General features: G+C 37.7%; 1 protein-coding gene across 3 annotated transcripts in view; it reads left to right on the top strand.

The window, feature by feature from the left end:
• Positions 1-17942, top strand: part of SMYD3 (SET and MYND domain containing 3) — a 431626-nt gene that overhangs the window by 368059 nt on the left and 45625 nt on the right. For all 3 annotated transcript variants that reach the window (XM_074863269.1, XM_074863271.1, XM_074863270.1), the window contains 2 exons: positions 9556-9643; positions 13089-13263. In XM_074863269.1, the coding sequence (XP_074719370.1) occupies positions 9556-9643; positions 13089-13263 (263 nt within the window). The remainder of the gene's footprint in view (positions 1-9555; positions 9644-13088; positions 13264-17942) is intronic.

Here is a 17942-nt window from a genome sequence, read left to right as displayed (position 1 = left end):
TATCATGTGATATATCATGCATTAAGATACAAAATTGTTTTGATATAAGCATTCAAAATAAATATCTAACTTCATGTCAGTATATCTTCAGTTAGAACCAATAATTCAATGGGCACAAATTCTTAAATCACTGAAGCATAAATTGAACTTTGATACACAAATAACTACACCTCTACTTAGTGAAGTGTTTAGTCATTTGCATAAATATTAACTTTAATGGAATTTATGCATGCATTTAAATTTAAGTACATATTTCAATGCACTGATGAATGTGGATTGAATTATGCATTGTGAATACCTAAATATTCTGTGGATTTTTGACCTACGTATCTCTTTTGAGCCACAAAATGTAGTCAGTGGCACTCTGTGTCTCCACAGGTTGTAGAATTAAGAAATAAAGCAGATTTGCCTTATAGCTGTCAGTTTGTTTGGTAAAATAGACCTAGAGATTGCCTTAACAAATGTGTAATGTCCAAGTCTTGAAATATCAGTCTCACAGTTGCTAGGGATTATGCTGAACAGTGTCCTTCCTCAGGTAACCAAATTACCCACAGGGTTTTTTTTGACTGATGCTGGAAATTACAATGGAATTACAAATGTGCCAAGAATTTTTGGGTGGTCTGGCATAAGGCCTTATTTCTCTGATGCTATGCTGTAAGTACTTTGCTTTTCCTCCCTTCCTCCCATCCTCTGGCTTTTATGAGTTGATAAATAGTGGACTTCTATTTATTGCTCTTCCCATGGTCCAATCAAATTTTATTTCAGCTTGTAACCTAAGCAGCTTGTATGGGAATTTTGCAGTCAGCTCTAAGCTCCTGAAATTAGGAGGTTTATAAAGGCAGTGCTGTCACAGACACAAAACTTGGTCCTGTTGCTCATGGAATAAAATACATCTTCCATTGTCTTTGGGAGTAGGTGTTGGGGCCTTCAGCCTGAATCATTATGATCAATCATCCCTAGGGGCCCAAGCTGTGTGCAGCACAAAGATTTTCTAAAACGGTATGGAGAAGGAGCAATGAAAAGAACTAGGATAGCCTTTGTGTAATTATGACTCCTTTTTTTCACCAAAAGCAGTAGTAGTATTTAAGACATCTAGTTTAAAAATAAATGTGGGAAATGTTTTAGTCAGCAAGCAGAATGACCAACACTTAACTGAAATGACTTCAAAATATGATAAACACATGTGCCTTTCATTTGAAGAGTCTTCAGGTCCAGGCAAGATGCTATGGTGAATTTTAGCTGCTTAACCCTGTGTATTGTTTATATTTTGACAGATCTCTTTAGTTACTATCTTGCTGTCTTGCTAAGTACGCTACCGTCCTTGTATGCTCCTTTTTGAGAGAGGAAATACTGTCTGTGATGTTATTTGCTTAGGTTTTTCTCACAAAGAGTGCATGTAAAACAGAAAAGCTTTAATAATGACACTTGATCTGTGAGCATTATTGGTCTTTAAAAAGTTCAGCTGAGCGGTGATGTTCAAGACTAATTAAAGCTTTGAGCTTTTTTGGTGTCTTTTCTCTTACTACCAGAATTTATACATATATACTCTAAATATATATGCACTCTAAACATTGTTCTGAAAACATGCTTAAACATTAAATCACCATAATCATCAGTTATAAATAATGCTTACCAAATAGTTTCAGAGTGTGGCCATAATAACCCTGTTTCTACACAACATTTAATGAATGAATTGGAAGTAGTTGCAAAATTATTGCCAGTAAAATTCGTGGATGACAAAGACTGAGAGAATAATAAACGTTTACGAGGACAGGTAAATAGTACAGAGTAACTGGAATTGCTTGGTAAATTAGACCTATTGAAATAAAATGTGCCACCACTACAAAGGTAGAACACATGTTCCACATCTGAAATGGAGATCTAGTGCTATGATTTATTTCACCAAATCTCAGACAGCTACAGTGTAAATGTCAGCATCTGAGCTAGTTACTCTAGACTTCCTTTATGGATTAAATGGTGAAAAATGGACACACTTTGACTGTTATTCATCTGATGTATTTTAGAAGCCTGCTTAGGATAATACAAATTACACCCTGAGAACACCTCTTTTTCTGTCAAGTAGAAGGTTAGTCCAAATGTCTACATTTGGTCAGTTGACTGTCAGCATGGGTATCTGAACAGAAATGGAAAACATTGTGCTCTCTTCTGGCAATGAAAGCTAATGTGACTGTTGAATCTATAAGCAGGGGAGTCAGTAGGAAGAGGGATGTCAATTTGCTTCACTATAAAACATGTATGAGATTGCCTCTATAACATACAATAACTATACAGATGCAGTGGTCTTTGAAAAGGCTGTTTAAAAATGTGTGTGTCTAAAAAAAAAAAAAACACAGAAATGACTAGCTGAAGTGGGATTGCAGTGGATAAGAGTGGAGTATAAATGTGACAGAAATGCAATTGCTATTTTTGGTGTACAGAATTGTGAGCCTGACAGATATTGGACTTGCAGCTGGAGAGTTTGAGAACTGTTGGTCTGTTTGCTCCTCTCTTACCTTATCCTTTAAGATTTAATTAAATTAACTCACTTCTTAAAATGGAATTGTTGATCTTTATTTTCTCTTTATTAAAAACAACTCTTTTTAATAAATTTCCCACGGTTGTTTTTGATACCTCTTTTAAATTTCCAAGTAAATATTGTAATGTTGTAACAAAGTTCTGACTAAGTTAAAGGAAGGTTATTCATACTACCGTGTGAAGGTGCTTGGTTTTTTGTACTAATTGTACGCAGGGTCTGGGGAAACCTTCATCTTGATTTGAATGCCTATGTAGAGCACTTAAACAGGAATGGTGTGAACAACTGTTAAATTTTCCAGTACCTATACAGTTTAGAGTATTACTAGCCTGTGCAGTTCTTATGCGCTTCTAGACACCAGAGTCAGTAATCCATGAAGAGCTCATATCGATTATGTGCAGTAATGCAGCCTGCCTAATACTGAGCAATGTTCTGCACAGCTGCAATATGACATCCAACTGCAATGTGTCTCATTTTACTTTCAGAATTCAAAAATAAAAAGTACAAATTCAATTTGTTGAGAAGTCAGGTTGACCCCCTCCCAGCAGCCTCACGGGGAACACAACGTTGTTTTTGTCTGCAAACAGAGTAGCTTTGGAATTGCCATGTGTCCCATCCACCCTCTTCAGAGCCATATGACAGAAAATACAAGGTCTTCTCTTCTGACAGCTCAGCTTCTGGGGAAGACAACCTTATGTGGTTTGGAAAGGATAATTGAACTGGCATTTAGGGAGCTGGCATTATTTTTCATGGGGCAGGACAAGGGAGCTTTCAAAACTTCAGTAAATCTTGAATCATGACAGGGCTCTGTGCACTGATCATGTCACGTACTCGTAGTTCTTAACAAAGTACATTTGCAAGAGTGAAGGTGAGTGAAATCATCAACTGAAGCTGAAGAATATTTTGGGAAATCGCTCAAGTGTCGTTTCTCTTGCTGTGCCTGTAGCTGCATGGACCTCTGACAGCAGGCCCTCATACGCTGTTTGCTCTGAAGCACTGAAGTCACAAATTCAGTTTAGCCACAGCATAGCAGCTCCCATATCACATTTTCTCACCAACATTTTTCTTCATCTTACTGAAAGTGAAGCTTCAGAAGATCTGCAATATCTTCTACTTGTTTAATACTTTCCTTTTGCTGCCAAATATAAAACGGGTTACTGAGTTTACTAAAGACATACATTCAGTAGTTGCCACACTTTTAAATAGAATCAGAAACAGAAAATTGTTATTTATGCTTTCAGAGCATAATGTGTATCAGAGATCTGTTTTAAAATGTCATGTCCTAATTTAAATGTCTGAGCTCTTCTGACACCTTCGAACAAAACCTAAGGAAACCTCTTTTGATTTGAACCCATCGAGTTGGTCAGAATTGTTCTGTCAGATGCACATCTGTAGTTGCCACTTAAATTTTTAGAAATTAAGCAAATTATAAGATATGATCAACAATTTATATTAAATGTTCAAATATTTGAGGTATCCATAGCTTTTATTCTTAAAGCTTTCACAAAAAGAACAGAATAACATGCTGCTGTCTCACAGGATTATCATTATATAGTCATAGACTTTGTGTCCAGAAGGAACTATTATGATTACTCATGTGATTCTTCTGTCTTGCAAAAATATCATACTCAATAATATTTCATATTAAATCCCTAATTTGTTTGAACTATGGTTTATAGACTTTTACCATTGTAAAACTGACATTTGCTTGTGCTTACATTACACTCTTGTATTCCATTTGTGTATTTAGAAGAGAAGATAGTTTTTTACTACTCTCAGGGCAGCCTGCCACTCCAAGACCCTCTACAAAGCTTTGCTCGTTTCTGCCTCTGTAGGACTGGATACCTGAACACTGGAAATAGACACATAATGAAGATGCCCTTTGACCTACTTCTTATAGGACAAAGGCTGGGAAGGAGAAAAAGAGGTGTAGAAGTTACTTATTATTTGGAGTTTCCTTTCCCTACTTCTCCCTTCTGTGGAGGGAGGTGGGGAATACTTCACGGTTCCTCTCCATGGCAAATCTCTGGCTTATTTCTCTACTTCCATCTGAGAGAAGGACAAAGATGAACTTTGTAGAGGGGACAGAAAATCCATGTCCTATTTCTATCATGTAGCCTAAGTATGAGAGGAAGACTAGCCTTTAATCAACCTTTTCAATGCTCAGGAGATTTTTGGAGGTGCAGTGCATTACAGATGAGCAATGTTGAGGCTGTGGGAGTGCATTTGGGCAGAGGGGCAATGACACTGACTGACTGGCATATGCTTGTTTTGGTAAGAGAGATCTCTTCTCTCAGAGGACATGCTGTCCATATGGGAATCTTTTTTAGATGTTGGGATAGCAAAGAACAGTGACTGCTAACATTGTGTGTAAAAGCAGTGGTTCTTGAAATCAGTAGGTAGGAAACACTTTTAGGAAGTATAAGAAACAGAATAATAGTTCGGGCAAGAAGAGTGCTGTAAAGCAACAGGAAGGAAAGAGAAACATGTATCTGCACTTTGAAGATTATACTCCTTTCTAAGGAGAGTTCAGTTAAGGATGTGATGTGTTCAGGACACTAGAATAGCAGAAGAGATAGGTAGAGAACTAATTCTTAAAAACAATGTAGGAGCAAATGAATAGCAGAGAATGGAACAGGTGAACATTTTCAAATGCTTATTTCTGGGGTGGCTGATGTCTGTAATTGTTTCAGGAAAGTGCTTTTAAAATAAATCTTTTTATCACTTAAAGCCAGAACTGCAGAACATTTTATGTTTGATCACTATGCAAACAGGTTATAATCCTCATCAGATATCCTCTGGTTTTGTTATTTCTTTCTCTTTTGTAACAGCTTTGTTATAAGTGGTTATAATTTCATTTTTACAAGTGTCACTAATGGAGCCTAAACTGTGGAAAACTGTAATATTTAAATCAAATATTGACATTTAGTGGTGTATTGTATACCACAAACTATTTTTATGAGCATTTACAGGATGCACTGGGTAGAGCTGGTCATGTTTCTTCTCAGGCTCCTGAAACAGGTTGCAATGAGTATCTACAAATTTAAAACTCCGGAGAGTCATTGGATATAAAAGCTGGAAGTATTCTGAAAGAAAAACAACACCTAATCTTGCTCTGAATTACAAGCTATAGAAATTATGATGCTCAAGCAAATATTTTAAAAAATTATCTTGTTCTTGGATCCTTTATACAGCAAAATTATTGTGAAATTTAGGGGAGGATCTTTATGGTTCTTTATGACAGCAAAATTTTGCTTTACAGAATATTTTGCATTTGCCCACTTTGAAGAGCCAAATAGATATCAAGGGTAGAATTTTGTCTGGTTGAATTATTTAGGTGAGCCTTTGTGTTTTATGTACCCTAAGTAAATTCAGAAAGATATGAAGGTACACATGCCCTTCTTTTGAGAGGTATCAGGTGTGAAGAGTTTAGTTAATAGCTTGTTTTACTAGAAGAACCAAAAATAACTTGAAATTGTTCCTTCTAAAAGATTAGATGCACAGGTCTAAGCCATTAGGGATAGATAGTCCAACGGATAAGTAGTTCATGGGGATTTACAAAAAGCTTCACTGACAAAACGGCAAATCCCCAGGTGTATTTTTGTCAAGAAAGCTGTAGCAGCACCTGCCATGGTATTGGAAGAATGGAGAGTTGGAATTGAAATGTTGCTGTCGCATCTTAACTCACCTTTTAATGAACAAGTTTCCCCTGCACATGCTTGGAGTACGTGGAAAGCAGGTGCTAGAACCATCTTCCATCTGGAATAATTACTCAAAATAAGTCACAGGATCAATTTTGTCTTTCCTTGTGCCCTAGACTGTGAGTTCAGCTAGCACATCCAGTGACGCTTCCGCCTCCAATGGATTGTACCCCTGTTATTAAGAGTATTGCTAGGTTGTGTTCTTGCCATGGAAAAGCATGTGTTGCAGCTGTCTTTCCTGCTCTCCCCATGAGCCTTCAGCACTTCCACTCTCAGTTTTCTCCAGCATGCCTCTATGTGTGAAAGCTCAATTGCAAAGTATGCCAGTTTCAGCCATCATAAAGTTGTCATGCATTTTTGTGACTAGATTATCTGGTCTAATTATTTTTTAGACCAAGACACAAATATTTTGTTGTTCTGAAGAACAAACTCTTATGTTTAGTGTCAATGTTAGAAATAAGGAAAAGAAATAAGCACAAGTTGCTAACCCTTTTTTTTCAAAAGCTGCTTCCTTTTCTTCAGCTAGGTTTCTCCTTGTCTACAGATGAAAAAAGCCTGTCTTCCTTTATTGTTGGCAGCTCTGCACACCTGGAGGTTTGACTGGGAACATGTTCTGAAAAGAGATGCTTTGAATGGGTGTTACTCTGTGGAAAGCTAAATCTCCCATAGCTGTTACTGCCATGCTTTTAGATTAAATTAAACAGTTCAGCATAACTATTAATCACTTCAATTATTTCCATAATTCCAACTCCAAGGCAGCTTTGTATTTTTAGCTGGCTTAGTCATATCACGTGGTCCTGACTTTCAAGGCATTGTCCAAGGGAGAGAAACAACTTGGAAAAATCTTACTAGACTGGAAGGCAGAAGTGTTCTCAGTTGACAAGCCCTTCTGGTGGTTCTGCAGCTTGGCTGCCTGTTTGGAAGCAGCCCCTGTATCTTGAACTAGAGTGTTTAGGAAAGAACAGGACTTCTTTGGTGTATGAAAATCTGATGAAGAGCAGTAGAGGTGTAAAGGGTCTGTCTAGCCAGGTGTTTGGTTGTTCTTACCTCAGCCAATCCCCAAAATGCCTCATTTTAAGAACACAGAAAACATCTCATTGAAACCTGAAACATGTGACTTAAATCCTTCCCAGAGCTGGGCATCCTGCCCAGCTCCCTCCATCCTAAACTCTCCTACAAAAGGGATAAAGACCATGAATCCAGAGAGGGCTGGGAGATTATTAGTCCAACAGACACTCCCTATTCTCTACCTGGATATGAAGCCAGTGTTGGCTTAGCCCTGTGCACTAGTGTAAAGGTTAGAGGAAACCCCAACCTTGCACTGCCTTGTGTTGTTAATGAGATGCTAGAAGACAATGGACAGCAACTCAAAAGGCTGCAGGAGAGACACAGTCCTGTGTCTGATTCATCCTGATTCATCCATCAGTCACATTGTGTGCAAAGTGAGCCCTAATGATGCATCAGTCATTGGCCTGTAACTTGGTGAATAGTTGGTTTTTTTCTTTCACTTGTAAATCTGTCCCATTCCCATGTTTCTGAGGTTTTAGTTGTAAGGCTTACAGCATGTTAGAGAAATACTGAGAATTATACTTGGGCTAGTGGGGAAGATAGCTTAAAAGAATTTTTCTTTTTCAGTAGTTCCTTAAACCTAAAATTTCACATACATCATTATTAGTATCTTACAGGCAAGATTTTTTTTTTAGATCAGTTGGTGAACACCACTTGATCTACAAAGATGTTTTAGAGATACGTTGTTACAGGTTAACAGGCCGAGTTCAGAAATTGATGTAGTCCCATAAAAACTAGTAGAGGTTACATTGAAGCTAACAGATTCAGCGTAAGTCTATTGCAAAGCTGTAAGAGGGCTGGGTGTGTACATTAACTGTGCTGATAAAATTTCTACTGTATGAGCTTGTTTGTCCTAACATTTACCTTATGCCTTCTGGTAGCAGATTCAGCTATGCACAAAAGTATTTCCAGGTGATCTTTTAGATCAGAGAACTGATTGTAGGGGAAGTACCTGTGCAAAATGGGATTAGGCTGCCCTCCTTGTGAGTCCCTGCAGAATGGTGGGGCAGCTGAGACCAATCTTGATTTAATCTTGATTTAATCATACCAGGAATACACAGAGGTCTGCTGTTTCATGGAGCAGATAGAAAGACAAAACTGCAAATTAAATATGAAAGTGTGTGCCGATTCTCACTATAAATATTTTTTGTTCTGAATTTATGGTAAATAAGAAGCAGTGGAATAAGAAAATTATGCAGTCCTAGACAGCTACAGATTACAGGCTCTTTAGTAGAGGTACTCCTTTGATGCCCAGTGAGCATCTGTTGGCTAAAAGTGCTTGGTCAGGTTTTCATGCACCTTCTCTTTGTCCAGGCCTCCACCCCTGCTGAAGGCTGATTTTTTTAGAACTGTATTTAAAATATTCCTGCAAAACTCTTTTGCAAGTAGCAGGGCCTTTTATAAGGAGAGAGATATAATGAACTGCAATGTCTTAAAGGCCAGATTTTTAAAGGTATTTAAGTGCTTATAGCGATAGAAGTTGAATATCTAGATGCTTTTGGAAATCCCTCAAGATGCTTAACTGTGTCTGTAGATGCTTTAATAAATTTGTTCCAAGTGGTTTGCCTAAGGTGCACTTAGTCACTGCTAGAGAGTTGAAAAGGGAAACTTTCTCTTACTGCTGTAGCTATTAATCATTTTTGCTTTCTTTGTGACAAAGCAATGGGAAAATATAGCTGTTTATAGAACCTGATGGAATAGGGAAGAAATAGCAATGAGTTATAAAAGAAAATGGAAGTTCAGCTTTTTCTGAGTAGTAGACTTTTGTAAGATCATGCTTATAACTGTAATGGATGAAGATAGCCTCCCACTGCTTGTTTCTATAATCACCATGTGGTTAATCAAAATTACTTGCTAAATCCTTTCTACAGTGCGGGTGAGGATCTGTGAAGTATTAGGCAGCAGGTCTTTGAGAGAATTTGATCTGCTCATTACATTTTGATAGTAAAAATCACATACTATTATTTCTCTTTTGTGGTTGTTCATAGTTCTTGTTGTAAACCTAGTATCTGGTTTGAGTATTTAATGTTTCCAAGTTTGCATTCAGTTTTCTTCATATCATCTCATTTACTTGCAAACACAGGATGAGTTGAATGCCACGTGAAATGATTTTTTGTGTATTTACAAAAAATAGTGATACAATCCCCACAAGTAGCTTTTGTCAGTGTAATCTTTTTACCCTGTTTTTCATCATTATTGCATATTCTCAGTTTACTGGTTTTCTCATCAAATGCTTTTGTTTTCAATAACCAGGATGCTGAGAAATTGGCCGGTGAAGAGTGTGCGTGGAAAGAAGTCAAAGATGCTGTAAATGAAGTGAGATATCCAAAATCAAAAGAAGGTATCCTTTCAGTGACAGGCTACAGTCTGTCATTCAGTTGTGAAAACAATTCAAAGAACCTCTTAGTACACAGTTCATCTTTTGAGATTTATTTCCTAAAGGCTTACATGTTTATGTTGTTTTAAAATGTATTTTTAACTCATTTGATGTTTAAACTGTGTAATATTCTTAATTGTATTAATAATAATAGAGTCTCTGACTACTTGGGCTGGAACTGCTTCGTGGCAGGAACAGTAGGTACTTAGGATGTGAAGGGATATTTTGGCTCTGGTTTAGACTTCTGCCATCAGAGCCCACCACTTCATATAAATCCACTTCTAAATGAAATAAAGCTTAATCTGAAACACTGTTAAATTCTTTGTCCCATTACTCCCATTGTGAACATTTCCAGGTTCTCATTCTTTGCACAACAATGACAATAACAAGGTCATAATCGCAGTCAGGTTCACTGCAAACATTGTAGGATCATTATAATAAGTTATAATAATAACATATAATAATAATTGATAATTAAGCAAATTGAGTGAGATGATCTTGTACTAATAAACAGAATTAGAGGCTAATGGCCATCATGTAGATATTCAATCCAATTAAAAAAATTAGTGAACAGCAACAACCAAGAAAAGATGAGCAGAAGAGGGGTGGACATTTTTACCAGAAGATTATGAGTATATTGATCCCTCTTTCATCTTAGTCTATTTCACTGACTGTGAATTTGGCTTATTGTAGCAAGATGCATTACCATTTTCAGAAACATGAGCTTTCTCTGAAGCTAGAGAGAATTAAATCTTCCAGTACCCCTTTTCAGCAGCATAAAACCCAAGTTTTCATACCGATAGTCCAGGCTGGAAACAAGTGATCACAATTTTTATTGTTACAAAAAACCCCACGAGTTTATTTCTTTCTAATCCAGAGAGATTCATTTGTTAGCAAAAGGGAACCGCTCATCTAATCTAACTTTAATTTTCATATAGTTTCTAGTCTGTCTTAAATTCCTCTGTAGTCACAGGATTGAGATGGACAATACTAAAATAGACCTTCAGGCATTCAGTTATGCTTCAGGGCCCATGTTTTAGCCTGAAAGCTGAATTATGGATATGCAACATGCAGTTGCAATCATTTTTGTACTGAAAGTATGAAGCCATAATACCAGTCCTATTTAATGGTCCTATATTTAACTGCAGGAGAAATTGCGCCTACTGAATTTTGCTAGGGTCTTTAAGATTTAACTGATATTTTAAAATGAATCAAACACATTGTAAAAGGTATCAGGACTGGTTGAAAAAATACTTACTTGTTGTTTGTTCAGCTTCTATTCTCAGACATGGGCTCGTTGAAATGTGTCATCTTTCCTTCCATTGCACCACAATACCAGTGCTAATTGGCATGCAGTGGTGAGTGCAGTACCTGAAGAGGGGGCTTGACATTTGTCCAGTTGCCAAGAATGAATAGAAAACCTTCCTTGCTGACTAAGACACATAGTCATTAGTTTATGCAAATTAAGTTTTTAGCAAATTAACCAACAGTTCTTACAGCTGAGAAAGTTAGTGACTTCCAAAACCTGAACTACTGATTACAACTGATACAGTGTTGCAATGCTAAATCTGCAGTTAGAGAACCTCAAACAATATGTGTGAGTGAACTGTTTCAGACCCAAACTCCAGTTTAAGCATACAAATTGAGATGCCAAAGCCCAGTGCAAGGGGATTATTGTAGAGAAGAAGATTCCTCTGCATCTCAGGCCACACAACAGTAGCAGAGCTGCTTGAGGGCTGCTCCTCTAGTCTTGAGCAGATACAGGAGAGCCAGGTTCTCTTTTGTCCTGTTGCAGCTGATAGTGGGTTTTCTAGTTTGCAGTTTATGTACCTGACAATTTGGTCCCAACAGGTTTTGCAATATAGCACATCTGCTATTAGATGCTAGTGAGTGAACAAAGCAGTATAATGAGAAGTAAAAGCAGACAGACTAATACTATGGATCAGCTAAAATGGTAATCTTTCAAGAATGTCAGTGCTTTGTACTTTCTACAAAAATTGTATCAAGTGGAAATAATATCCCTCATTCTTCTGTTTGTCTGTCCTTAATCAGTTGTAAAGAATACATGGATGTTTGCCAGAGATATAAAGGTTAAGGTGCAATTTTATAATAACACATTCCTTCCCTTATATGGTTCTTTCAATCCAAGGGCAGGAGAGCAATTCACAAATAATTAGTTTAGCCTTGTAACAACCATGCTATAAATCCTGGCCCAGCCACATAGTGTCACATTCTTAAATTTGAGTATGTAAATATTCCCATGTTCAGGAAGAACTAATTACCTCATCACAGGATTATCACTGTACACTTAAATCCATTGCTGGATTGGGGTGAAATAGGATTTTCAGCAATGTCGTGAAGATAACTGCTGAACTTCCTTGAATTGATTGTATGGAAAGGACTGTGGTACAAACAATGTTATTACTTCTCTTACTCTAAGTCTAATTTTTTTTTATTTTATTTGTTCTTACTGGTGTATATGGTATCTTTTTGGTGTTTAGACTGCTTGCATTCTGGGACTCCCATAAAGTCCCAGATGACAGTACTCATTTAAAATATGGGCGTACTGGTATTCAGCTTAGGTGTGTTCAGAGACAGAAAAATCTGGTCCATGGAGAAGTCAAACCAGTGTAGAATGTAATGAAAATAAATGGTAAGGAATATCCAACTAAAGTGAATGCAAACCCCAGCTTACTTTTCCTCTCTTCGAAACACACAAAAAGTATTCTGTAGCACTGGAGGTAAAAATCTTTACTGCCAAGGTCCTTAATCCTGAACTACAGTCAGACATCAGAACTGCAATGCTTTTCCTTCTCATGCATGAAACACACAGCTGTACACAAAAAAACCCCAATGCTCTTTATAACTGTTTCAAGGAGAAATAAAATTAATTAACTGCAATAAAAGGTTCTAATTTCATGAGAATTCTAAACCAAATCTTGGGCAGCATAGAAGTATGTGTCACTATTTTAATATATATAAAAAAAAAAAAGTGTTTTTTTTTAGCTGCTGAGAGATTTGTTAAGACACATTTCCATGGGTTCTTGCCCTTGGGTGTAAGATTTGGAGGAGTATCTTAAGTAAATAATAATGTTTCAGCAGCTAAATAAAAAGTATTTGAATTATAGTTTGTTATGTATTAAAATATCTTTCATTTTGTCATCTGTCTTTTACCTTTTATTGCTGAAATACTGCCACCTTTAGAAATTGTTTTGCTAAATGTAAACAAAGCATGGTTACCTAAGCTACCACTTCTAAGTTCAAGTATGTTTTCAAGGATTGAAGCAGAGTCTGGAATGATGACAGCTTTTTTATCTTAATGCCCTTAGCTCTTACTCCTTGCTAACAACATTTAGAACTCATATTTTTGTTTGAGTAAAGATACTTCTTTAACTAAGGCTAATAACAGAGTGGGAGCAGGTTCTGGCAAGATGCCAGAATCTCCTGAGTGGCAGTATGGGTCATCTTCCAGACACAAATATCTATCAGCTGAAAATACTTGACTGTGCCATGGACGCCTGTATTAACCTTGAATCCTGGGAAGAAGCTTTGTATTATGGCAGCAGGACTCTGGAACCATACAGGTAAGAGATGTTATTGGTTCAACTGTTTCCAGAGATGGGGGGAGAGGGGGCTGTCTCATTAAAAGCAAAGATTGTGTTTCATCTAGATGCTTCTTACTGGTTTTATTTCTTGATATATATCTTGCCTTGCTTTCCAGGTTAATGAATGAAGCAGAGGTCCCATTCTGCTTCCATGGTCAGGCTGAGAGCAAATAAAATAGTAATAGGAACTATGATAATAGCTGATTATTAGCTCCTCACTGTTTCATGTGTTGAGATGCTGCCCCATCCCTGATCAGAAGCTGACTTTCTGGTTCAGCATCCATTGACATGAGGGTATCAGTGTTTTGTGCTGAGTTAGGTCAAGTTCGGGGGATAGATAGCTGGCTGAAATAATGTATATTCTCTGTATACCCCATACACAGAGTTTACAGAAAGAATAAAAAAAATCTTGCAAAATGCAGTTTCAACTGGAAATGAAAAAGCACCTGGTCCCTGTTTTGGGAAGGGGCTGAGGTGGTGAAGCACTTGCTGTTCTCTCCTAGTCAGTACTTGCTCCTATGCTATGTGCTGGGAGAGTTTCTGAGTCTGATGGCCTTTTATTGGTAAGGAAGGATGCTCTAGGAGATCCTGCTTCATGTGGTAGGTCTTGAAATTGATTGGAGCCTGGAGCTGTAATGCAACTTCGGTCATGTAGTAGCGAAAGGGCAGGTGCCATCTGCTTTGATCTGTGTTCTAAGAGCTCTAAGACTTAAATCTTTGGGTTCCGGAAATTTGCATTGTAAATAAATGTAATCTTTTGCTGAATGTCCAGATATAATATCATTCATGCATGAATGTTCGTTCTTGGTAAGGTATTTTTTAGAGCATCCATTTCTTCTCTATTGGTTCTTCTACACCACATGATGTTCCAGTACATAGTGTGATGTTGAGAAGTGTGAGGCGTGTGCTAGTGCTGAACAATATGTGCTGCTGTGAGTATGAACATCTCAGATTTTACATGTCTTCCCTAATCAAACCAGGATGCCATCAGCATTCAGCATTTTGCCTGAGGAAATTTCATTTGGCAGCCCATTTCTGAATAATAAAACTCTGGGCTTTACTTGAGAAACAACACAGCATTTCAGAGCTTTCACTATAAAGTAATTAGCAACAAATCTGCACAGGCTGTAGTACACCAGAGCAGTAGAGAAGCTCAGTGTTCGTAAGGACTAGTACTTCTCATAGAGGAGGGCATGAGTGCCTACAAATTCTCACATTTCTTCAGGGTGAAATTCATGTCATGCATGTCCCACTTAACCTTTCAAGCAGGGCTTATGTAGTACTGCAGCAGTACATGCTTTCTGCCAGCCTTCTACCATGTGGCACGCTCCAGATGAACAGAGTAGTCTGCCTGTTTAAATGTTCCCTTATTAAATAATTGAAAAAAAAACACCTCACTTGTTTTTTTTTATTTTATAACTTGTTAACTCAGTTCTTCACAACTGAAAACTGAAGATTTTTCTACAGACATTTCCAAGAGTAGGTGTTACAGTGAGACCAAGTGCAATCTTGCCAGATAATTTAATAAAGCTTTCTCCATTTTGCTTACTGAAGTATACTGTAGTTTTCAAGCTGTTTAATGCACAAGTTTGGAGATGAAGGAAAGGGTTTGACTGTGGATTCAATTAGTATCTCTTAAGGAATGCTATTTACATGAGGTATTTGACCTTTTTTGTACCTTGAAGAGCTTGTCCTTGTTCTCTCCTCATCCTAGAGCATTATTTAAGAGAGATTTTCAGTTGTTTTTTCTTTATGCCTTCAAGTCATCACTACAAGCTTTGACACACCTGAAATAAGATCCTCAGTTTCTCATTATAAGAAATTGTGTCCTAAGCAGCAGGAGAGCAAATCCTAGGAAATCTTTTGGGATGCATTGAATTTCTCCTGTTGAATCAATCTACTGCTTGGCTGCTCCTGCGGTTCCGTTATAGCTATCTATTTTCCTTTCTTCACCTCTTGAAAAAGTATTCATGCAGGTCTCCACAGGGAATCACCTGAGAATTCGAGCAGTCCATATAAATAGGAAATCATTGTTACAACTTTAAAGGCTCTGGAGAGTTGGTCAAAAACAATTCTAATTTCAGGTAATGTGTTTATTGTGCATTTTCCATTTCTTTAGCAGCAGGATTAATTTTCAGTGCTGTGTGACACATTGTATCATAATGTATATAGGGTTGCTGACTTCTTCAGAATCATCCACCAGAGACAGATGGTTAAACTACATAAAACTGATTTGTCATACTGAATACCAACCTCTATGTTTTTGGTAGTAACGATAACCTATGAGGAACATTGTTTAGGACCTCTCAAATATTTTTAGAACTTCCAAAAAGAAGGAGAGAGATGACATCTGTCAAGATGAAAAGCTGCCTTCTCTTTTTGTGCTGGACCATAACTGTCCATTATTTGTTAAGACCTACAACATGTACTTTCACTGAGTAGCCTAAGCTAAATGTATCCACACAGCTTTTCTATTAAATGTTACAGTAATAGTCTGCCTGTCCAAGAGTCTTAACAAAAGTTAAGACATTTGCCTAAGTGAAAGCTGCCCCTCATCATAGTCAGCACTCAGCAGCTTGCAAAAATAAACTTCCTTTCAAAAATCCTCATGAGCCTTAACCACAGAATAAAAGAATATCAGCAAGAGGTGTTACATGGGTTTGTGATGTCTCAGCACGCTCATGAAGGATTGGATTCAGAGATACTGAGTAAGGCAGAGTTCCCTTAGGCTACCTCTGAGAAAGGACCCTAGCATTTAGCTCTTGGATTACAGAGAAGGCATGTATGTTCTGGGGATTGGGTTTGGAGTTGTTTTTTGCCTTGTCTCACGTATTCAGTGCTTACACTGCCGACAAAGAATGGAAGTATGCGTCTGTTACAAAACTCTGCTAGATGTCCTCTGCTATTGTGACAACAGTAATAGGAGGACAAGTAGTAGCTAAGTGACACCATGGGCCTACTGGATTTAGGAAGCGGAAGGGACTGGGTAAAGCCATGCCACCTCTGCGCTCTTGTGACATGAGGTCTGGTGAGATTCTGATACAGAGAGGACAAACATGTTCGTCTGTTTCTGTTCTGTACTGCTCATCATCTCCTGCTGTAACTAAAGCTAATGTATAAGTCCCACTGATCTTCAGACAGGCTGTTTTAATTAACAACCCTTCATCTCCACTGCTTCAGCATTAGGAATTACTGGAGGGCTCCAACATTGACAAGAGGAAATCCCTTCTTTTCATCCCCTACAGAAGTGTTGTGCAGAAGTGTTGTTCTCTCTCTTCCCAGGGCAGCCTTGCACATCCTTCCCCCTCCGTCCTCCCTCTGCTGAGTCAGCACCAATACGGGGCTTGTGCTGATGTAGCTGTTCTGCTTCTGGAGTGAGAGGGAGCTGAGTAGGTACGAGCATCCCATATTTGAGGTAGATGTGCATCATTTGTCTGTTCTTCTCACTCCTATTTGCTATCCCTTCCAGTGACATTTTGCAGTAGCCCATTACTTCACCTTTCCTTGGTGACAGAGATCTTTTAGGAAACAGGGAAAACAATTCCAGTCAACACAATTTCAGGTTGTTTTGCAAAGGGCTGGGTTTAAGGAGCAGTGTCTGGGATGTGCTTCTCATTGAGTATTTTCTTGAGAACATTGTTGAATTTTCATTGTGTGAACAAAATGTCAGCCAGGAATTTTGATTTAGAATTCCAATTCAATAGATATGATGAACTGTAGTTTATAAGTATGTGAACTTCAATCCAAAGGCAGATTAAAAATTAGTGGTTGCTACAGTATCTTTTCCATGAGTCATGATCTTGTAAAAAATCCAAAAATAGCTGTAGAACCTAGTATTCTTGGAAGAGACTCTGAACCTATCTTCTCTTCTTCAAAAAGTCTCTCCAATAAAGAGTGTGATTTTATTTTGGTCTGATTTCCCCCCCTTTTCAAATGTTTTACAAAAAATCCTGCTCTTACTGGTATGTGTTTTGGAATATACATGATATGTGCAATGACTGAAAATAAATCAAAATTTTTCATCTTTACCTATGATGAAATATATATGGTTCTTTACTGAGTTCGGCAGACTCCTGAATACTGTCTAGTTCTGAGGCACTTGGCTTGAATTTACATTTACATTGAAAGTTAAGAGTACCTAGAAAGCTCAAAAAAAAAAAAAAAAAGTGAACTGCAGTGATAAATAGGACCACTGGGGGATGCTAGTGCTTAAGGGTTAAAGTCTGGATGCAGCGCCAATCGGCACCCTGGTTGTGGGAGGTCCCCTGGGGACCTGTGCTTGACGGGCAGATTTCTGAACCTACAGATAGTAGTAATTCAGTGACCAAAGTTCAGTGTCTTAATCATAAAACATCAGTGGTAACCATAAATCTTACCTCTGGGATCACCTGAGAGGGAGACAAAAATATGAAGGTGAAGAAAGCAATTCAACGGAAGAATGAAACAAAGAACAGAAAGAATAAAATCTACCTTGCTTACTTTTCTGGGGTTTTAGAAAATGGCCATGGGAATTTATCTCTAATGTTTAGAGCAAAATGTGTGGAAAGAAAAGGAAAAATATCTTACCAAACAACTGTAAGAGATTAAAAAAATTACAGCTCATGGGAAAATCTGAATAACGGGTATCCTTTCTTTCTGATGTCTAAACAAAAAGGTGT

The sequence above is a fragment of the Strix uralensis genome, chromosome 3, assembly GCF_047716275.1.
Source record: "Strix uralensis isolate ZFMK-TIS-50842 chromosome 3, bStrUra1, whole genome shotgun sequence".
Lineage (NCBI taxonomy): Eukaryota > Metazoa > Chordata > Aves > Strigiformes > Strigidae > Strix > Strix uralensis.
The sequence above is the reverse complement of the archived record's forward strand: the minus strand, read 5'-3'. Positions and strand labels throughout refer to the sequence as shown.